We start from the raw sequence: 7,582 nt of genomic DNA on the forward strand, positions 1-7,582 counted from the left end.
CAGAAGTCTTAGTTTGGATCTCTGCGGGACGCCGGATTCTTCCAGGTAGGATTCGAAGCAGTCCAGCCAGTGTTTGAAGTTGAGGGCTGAGTTTGCTGCCTGTGGGTTTAGATCCAGGTACGGTGGTTTGAGGGCTTGCAGCCAAGCCGGCTGGCGTGGCTGGTGTAGCCCGGTGTCTGAAGGCTGCTGTGGCTGTGCTTCTGGGCGGGCTTCTGGCTGGTCAGTAGCAAACATCTTTAAAATATAGTCAATAAAATTGATATACCTATCAATTCGTCCAATAAAAGGCGACGAGTTAGGAACGTAACTAAAGGTTTTTATTGACTAAATAACAGAGCCCACCCTCGTGGGTGATCGGGTCCAACAAGGAGGAATACCAGCCAGTCGACTACCTTTATACCTGGGCAGGTAGGTGGAGCCATGGGCGGAGTCGGAGGTGGTCAGCCCAGGTATAACAGCGCGACAAGAGGCGACCTCGTATCGTGATACAACAGTGATAACGGTGATAACAATACAACAGTGATAACTATAGTGTAACGATAAAAGTGGTTTACCACACCCACCTCCACCATTACCCCACCTCACCCAACATGTCATCTCATGAGAGGTCCACCACTACACAGAAAGAAACCTTGGGTCTCGCACACGTCCGTCACACACCAGACTCCACACTTTGTAATCGATACAAAACATTGATAGAAAAGAAAGCCAATCATCAGCACAGAGAAGGTGAACCCAGAATATTTCACTGAGTCCTGTCATGCCAAGTGAAGAAAAAGAGACCTCATTAAAATGAATGAAAAGTGCATTTCTAGCTCAACATTGGTGATCAACATTTGGAATGATCCACCAGGTAAGGGGATGAATTCAGGATATTGGAGGAGTTCACCATACAGCTGGTTGCTAGGCTGGGGAAGCTGGTTTTCTGGAGCTAAAGTCAATGCGTCAAATGATATTTTCTTCTATCCTTATACCCCTGCTATAGTGATATTACAAATTGCAGACAAATCCACCGAGACCCCAAGAATGGCGCAAGAACCAGGTAGAAATATTCACGCTTTCTTGAAGGCTCTGTTAAAGAGACTGGTCGATGATGATGACAACACTCGAGGAGAAATATCCCAGACGATATATAGACTGGGCCAGCAGTGGCCAGAATATGTCCTCCTCACTTGCCGTCGCTACCTCTGGCAACGTGTCTGGCTCCCGGATGAACAGAGCACAGTCATTCTGAACACCATGGAGATGATCGTCCAAGACAAAGTCAGCTTCATTCAACACCATGTGGCTGACTCTCTCATCGTTATGGCTTCCCTCAGAGCGACCACGCTGATCGAGGCACATAAGCTAAGCCAGGAAGCTGCATGTAACCTCCTGGTTACCATTGGCTTAGGAGTTTTACAAAAAGTGCTGGCAGTTACACTGGAAGATATGAAGACAGGGTATCCATGCCATGTTTACATGGTCAAAACACTGATAAAGCTGTCATCAGCCCATGTCAATGAGATGGTACCTTTAATAAAGCCCGTCCTGGAGATTATGATTCCAGTACTGAAGAAGGTCAGGCTAGACTACCATAAATCAGTGTTTGCCACAGCACTGGGCGCGTTTAGCAAGAACATCCTACTCTACGTAGATGATGTAGAGAAGCACCCACAGACAACAGTGACTAAAGAATCCTTCGCCAATGAGATGAACATTGCTTATGATTTTCTTTTTAATAAGTGGCTTGAGAAGGAGGAGTCTCCATTAAATATCATAATAGTGGAAGCTCTGGGCTACTCCACCACCTTGATGCCCAAAGACCGCCTAGAGGTAGAACTGCCAAGGTTAATTCCTGGAATCCTGGATCTGTACAAATTTCAATCCCAACACCTTGCTATCACCCGTAGTCTGTGTCAGATTGTAGCTACTGCTGTCAATATGGGAAGCAAAAGTCTGAGAACACAGATGGAGGGTCTGCTGAGCAACTTACAGGAACAGTTTTGTATTCCAGTGGATTGCGATAACCGGCTCGCTGCAGAGAATCGTAATCAGATCCTTGGCTGCTACACTGTTCTGGCCCAAGCTCATGCTGACTCACTGATGGAATTCCTTCTCCCCCAGTTGGAGACCAACAATCCACAAACTAGACTGGGAACACTAAGTGTCCTCAAGCACCTCATCAGGGCTGTCCCTTCACAGCTGGAAAGGAGGAAGGCCCAAATTGTGGCTGGTTTGAAACTAACGCTTCTAGACAACAACAACAATGTCAAGAAGCTGATTGTGGAGACAATTGGTGCCATGGCTCACGAAGGTTACCTAGATCTAGAAGGAGGAAGAATAATGGTGGAGTTTATCCTGAAACAGTATGTTCTCTCCACAGACTCAGGGAACCAAATCCCACTGGATAATGATGGAGATCAGGTTACCCATGAAGATTTGAGTCCAATGTGTGAGGTCATGATGTTGACTCTGACAGCTCTGGAGAGTATGGAGGATGTACTCTGGCCATTCCTACGAAACTTCATGACTTCACCTCAATACACCAAAGGGCTAACAATGGTCTCCCAGTGTTTAACACGACTTGCAAAGAAGAAGCTGCAAGTGGGAGATGAGAAGTATTTCCTCCGTTATAAACAAATTGCAAATCTCCCGAAACCTCAGGCACTGCTGACACGGCTTCTGATTCTAGCTTGTTGTCCCTATGAGGGAGAAGGCCGCGGTGCTGCTGCACTGAGGCTACTACAGGCCGTGAGCCTGAATATTCACACAGCAATAGTGAAGATGTGGGAGGAGGAGATTCCATTGTTAGTTAATAACTTGGTGGAGAGTTCCGAGAAGACCCTGCCCCAGCAAGAATGGGAGGAGAAACTGATCCTGCTTTTGTCCGAAACTCTGAGAACAATTGAGGACGAGCAGTGGACATGCCAGTTGATCGATGAAATAAACCAACAGATCACAATCTCCCACAGCTATCCACAACAGAAGGGGTTTCTATATAAATGTCTTGGGATGGTGCTACATCACTCAGGCAGCACGGACATACAGAAAGAGATTGAACAAATGCTACAGATTGCTCAGCACAGGGAGACCGTTGAGAGAGAGGGTGTAGCTGTTGGAATTGGTTTCTATTCTATCACTAACTTTGAAGCCACCTTCAGCAGCCTCGTGGATTATAATAACTTAAACCTCCTGAAGAAGTCCAGAACTTTCCTCCGTGTCCGTAAGGATGAGTCTGATCTTGAGGCGGATGATGCTAAGAGCACATTGGTTCTTAGTTATGGGTTTCTGGCAATCAATGCTCCACCAGACCTTTGTTTATCCCGAATAGAGAACCACATTCTGCCAGTGTTAAGTGACCAACTCAGCCAGCTTGGACAGGGGGTAAAGGAAGGATCCATGGACTTGACTCTGACCTTGAGCCTGATAAAGACCGTGACTCTGATAGCCAGAGCAGTGCAGCCCAGCAGTCGGACATTCCCCTTGAATTTCAGCAGGAAAAGTGAGCTACTGAAGGACATGCAACAACTTATCGAGGCTGAGCCCACAGAGCTGCTGCAGACTCCGATTCGGCAGTTGGCAATGAATGCCTGCCTTCATCTTGTCCAACTGAACCCACGGTTAAATGAAGCTGATAACTGCCAGTTAATTCAAAGCTGCTTGAGGAGTATTTTCAGTTTGGTTCCTGTGGACCCCAACCAGGCCCAGGACGGGACACCTGCTAACCCAGGAGGAGGAGAGACTCTTTACACGGAAAGTATGGCTGCTCTATACAGTCTCCTCAAAGAGGTTGTGCTTCAGAACCTGTCCCCTGAGGGTCTCCAGACCATACACAAATATTTGGAGAAGTGGATGATATCACCGAGGGGTCACGAAAGAGAGCGAGCAGTAGACGTGACCTCGAAGCTGCTGACATTCTACTGGCAGGAGCTTGATGTTGATAATATAATGGCACCGATTGACTTGGGGGCTGTAGTTGGTCAGCTGCTGCCACGATGTGTTGACTCCTTGCTCCCCATACGGCAGAGGGCAATGGACAGTTTGCACATCCTACTGAAGATCCAGGCGTGTTATGAAGGTTTGAATCTCGATGAGCAAATTGAGCAGGAACAGGTTCTGCAAAGAATTGGCCAGCGATTGGCGAGCACAGACACCACAGTCCTCTTTCAAGGATGCTCCGAGCTCGCAGATCTCATTTCCCAGCACTTGCCCCGGGACCAGCTGGCCAACCTGCTCTTTATGCTCTTCAAAGGGCTGGTTGACCACCACCCCAGCTGTTCCAATACAGCTGCTATTATAATGAAAGCTGTTGTTAAAAGACGTGGCCCTGAGTTGCAGGATCAGCTCCCAGAGACCCTCGAGGCGCTGCACCTCCAAATGCTGGCAATCAGACAGAAGGAAGTGACACTGACTGTGATAGAAACCTTCACTCTCCTCACTTCCCAGCACCTGCCAGCTGTTGTGCGTTGTCTCCTCAGGTTCCCCGTGGACGAGCGCACCATCGCCATCTGGTGCTCAGTAGCAAAGAAGACCCAACTGGCTTTTTCATCATTCAAACAACTGATGCAATACATGAACAGATCAGTGCCATTGAATGAAAGGAGCCATTCAGAGACCGAGGATGAGAGCCCTGATGCTCTGGCTGTTTTAAGCGCTCTGTACGAGATGGTCTCAGAGCCAGAGTCTGCCGAGGTTGTTAACGCCTTATATTCTGAGTTATTCGCTGCTCTATTAAATCATCTCAGTTCCTGTATCTACGTGAATTTGCCTTTTGACTTCATTCCTTGCTGTGAATTGGAGCTGTCAGAACATCGATCAGCAACACCAATGTGCAAAAGCCGAGAGCTTTGCCTGTCGTCAGTGAAGACTCTCAGGGCCTTGCTGAATCGAGCGCACAATGAAGTGGTTGTAGATTCCGTCCAGGAGAAGGGAGGCTGGGATTTGATGTTGGACCCACACACCTACCACAAGGGGATTGCTCTGCTCGCTCGAGCGATGAGCTTATTCAATGAGCACCAGCTGGTTGGGATTGTGCTGGATCTTGCCCCTGTCCTGTCAACTACACAGGAGGGTCAGAAAGCCACAGTGGCTGCCTTCTTTGCTGAACTTTTAAAATGTTCATTGACCTCCCACGCGCGGCTCACTAACATCCTGGTGAATAGTTTGCTCACGGGTCTACTTGATTCGACTCTGGCTGTCAGGCTGCTCTGTGTTCGAGGCCTGGGGAATATTCCGATTGGAGTACCTGGAGTGATGGAGAGACACACTTCAGACCTGTTGGCTGCAATGAGCAACATACTGCAGAGCAAGGAGTACCATGAGGAGGAATTCATGATTGAAGTGACATCAACTCTCTCAAAGCTCTTGGACCAGCTGAGTGTCAATGCTATCAGACCCTTTTGTATTGATATCGCAAAAGGAATTCGATGTTGCTTTGAGTTCAATTCTGCTCAGGTTCGTGCTGCCGCATTTACTGTGTTTGGCACTTTGGCCACATGTGGACATGAACATTCAAGGGCTTCCTTTATGGACGAGATCCACCTGAACCTGGTCAGTTTGTTGCTACACCTGGATGAAGAGAGTGAGGAGGTCCAGAGGGCCTGTCTTTTAGCACTGTGCTCAGTCGCCCCATATATCGGCTCACAGAGGGTTTGTGGAATAATTCAGGAGCATTCACGGGAAGGCAGCCTGAAGTATGAGGAATTTTTGAACGTCCTTTCCTTGCAACTCATCAAAGATTTCCCCAGGAGGATCAACTCGTATGAAAAGTGCTGCAGGTCCTTCCTACACATGGGGCCTCGTCTCCGAGGGGATGCGGTCTTCTTATCGGTCGTCCTTTCTCAGATTCCACCGGAGCCGGCCCGGAGGAAGACATGGATCGAGAAACTCTGCTGTTTAAGGATCCAGCGTGGACGATCCAACTCAACTCGACAGACTCACCGACCCTTCTCCACCTGTTTCAGACTGTGCTGAGAGATTCTTGTTGTAAATATGTTTATTCATAATTTGTAAATATGTTTATTCTTAATTTTACCTCTATTATGAAATAAATAACAATCCTGTTCTGACCAATGGAGTTCCCAGTGGATGGATTCGATGCTAGACGTGTGACCGGGCAGGACCTCCTGCATCAGCTACCATTGCATTCATTCTCATTTGTTTATTGTGCTCGGGCCCCCATTAGGAGGTGTTGAAGGAGGGGAAGTAAGAAATTGTAATCTGCTGCTGCATTTAAAGAGCTGCAGCAACATAAAAGGGTCGGCCCCAAAATTGAAAAAGGGTCCTTGTAGATGCAATGGATGGGAATAAGCTTCATCACAGGTAATTAATTACCGGTGAGTTAACCAGTAATGCACAGGAGGGGCTGCCAAACCATTCGCACCCCTTTCCTTCACTTCCAGCATCACCTTCCCTCGTAACCTTCCATGACTGAATGCACTGCAAGTCTCCCATGATTTGTACCATTAATCTTAGCCCATTAACAGCTTGCTTGCTGCCAGCTACCTAAGAACAAACATAAGAACATAAGAAATAGGAGCCTGCTCCGCCATTCAATAAGATCATGGCTGATCTGATCCTAACTGCCAATCCACTATCACAGAACCATCTCCTGAATCTAACAGAATTAGACACATGAAATAGGAGCAGGATCAGGGCCATGACCGATCCGAACCTAGACTCATGTCCAAATTCCTGCCCGCTCCCCGTAACCCTTAATTCCCTTTACTTCTAGGAAACTGTCTATTTCTGTTTTAAATTTATGTAATGATGTAGCTTCTACAGTTTTTTGGGGCAGCATATTCCATGGACCTACCACCCTCTGAGTGAAGTAGTTCCTCCTCATCTCAGTTTTGAAAGAGCAGCCCCTTATTCTAAGACTATGCCCCCTAGTTCTAGTTTCACCCATCATCTGGAACATCTTCCCTGCATCCACCCGATCCAACCCCTTCACAATCTTATATGTTTCAATAAGATTGCCTCTCATTCTTCTGAACTCCAATGAGTAGAGTCCCAATCTACTCAACCTCTCCTCATATGTCCATCCCCTCATCCCCGGGATTAACCGAGTGAACCTTCTTTGTACTGACTCGAGAGCAAGTATGTCCTTTCTTAAGTATGGACACCAAAACTGTACGCAGTATTCCAGGTGCGGTCTCACCAATACCTTGTACAACTGAAGCAATACCTCCCTATTTTTATATTCTATCCCCCTAGCAATGAAAGCCAACATTCCATTGGCCTTCTTAATCACTTGCTGCACCTGCATACTAACCTTTTGAGTTTCGTGCACCAGGACCCCCAGATCCCTTTGTACTTCAGTACTTTCCAGTTTCTTGCCATTAAGATAATAACTTGCTCTATGATTTTTCCTGCCAAAGTGCATAACCTCACACTTTCCAGTATTGTATTCCATCTGCCAAATCTCTGCCCACTTACTTAGCCTGTCTATGTCCCCTCGAAGGTTTTTTATGTCCTCCTCACTCACTACTTTCCCTCCCATCTTAGTATCATCTGCAAACTTTGATATGTTACACTCGGTCCCCTCCTCCAAATCATTAATATAGATTGTAAAGAGTTGGGGACCCAGCACTGACCCCCG

At 47.2% G+C, this 7,582-nt stretch overlaps 1 protein-coding gene across 1 annotated transcript; it reads left to right on the top strand.

Moving 5' to 3' along the window:
• Positions 1-1,026: 1,026 nt before the first annotated feature.
• LOC147098754 (maestro heat-like repeat-containing protein family member 1) lies at positions 1,027-5,955 on the top strand. Its single transcript, XM_085969172.1, has one exon. The coding sequence runs from the start codon at positions 1,027-1,029 to the stop codon at positions 5,953-5,955; it is 4,929 nt and encodes a 1,642-aa protein (XP_085825298.1).
• The last annotated feature ends 1,627 nt before the right edge of the window (positions 5,956-7,582 follow it).

The sequence above is a fragment of the Somniosus microcephalus genome, chromosome 28 (assembly GCF_052327205.1).
Source record: "Somniosus microcephalus isolate GS21.2 chromosome 28, FLI_Smic_1.0, whole genome shotgun sequence".
In the NCBI taxonomy this organism is placed as follows: Eukaryota; Metazoa; Chordata; class Chondrichthyes; order Squaliformes; family Somniosidae; genus Somniosus; species Somniosus microcephalus.

Bases quoted from the DNA above. Each gene is read 5' to 3' on its own strand.
- LOC147098754 (XM_085969172.1), top strand. From the start codon at position 1,027: ATGGCGCAAGAACCAGGTAGAAATATTCACGCTTTCTTGAAGGCTCTG.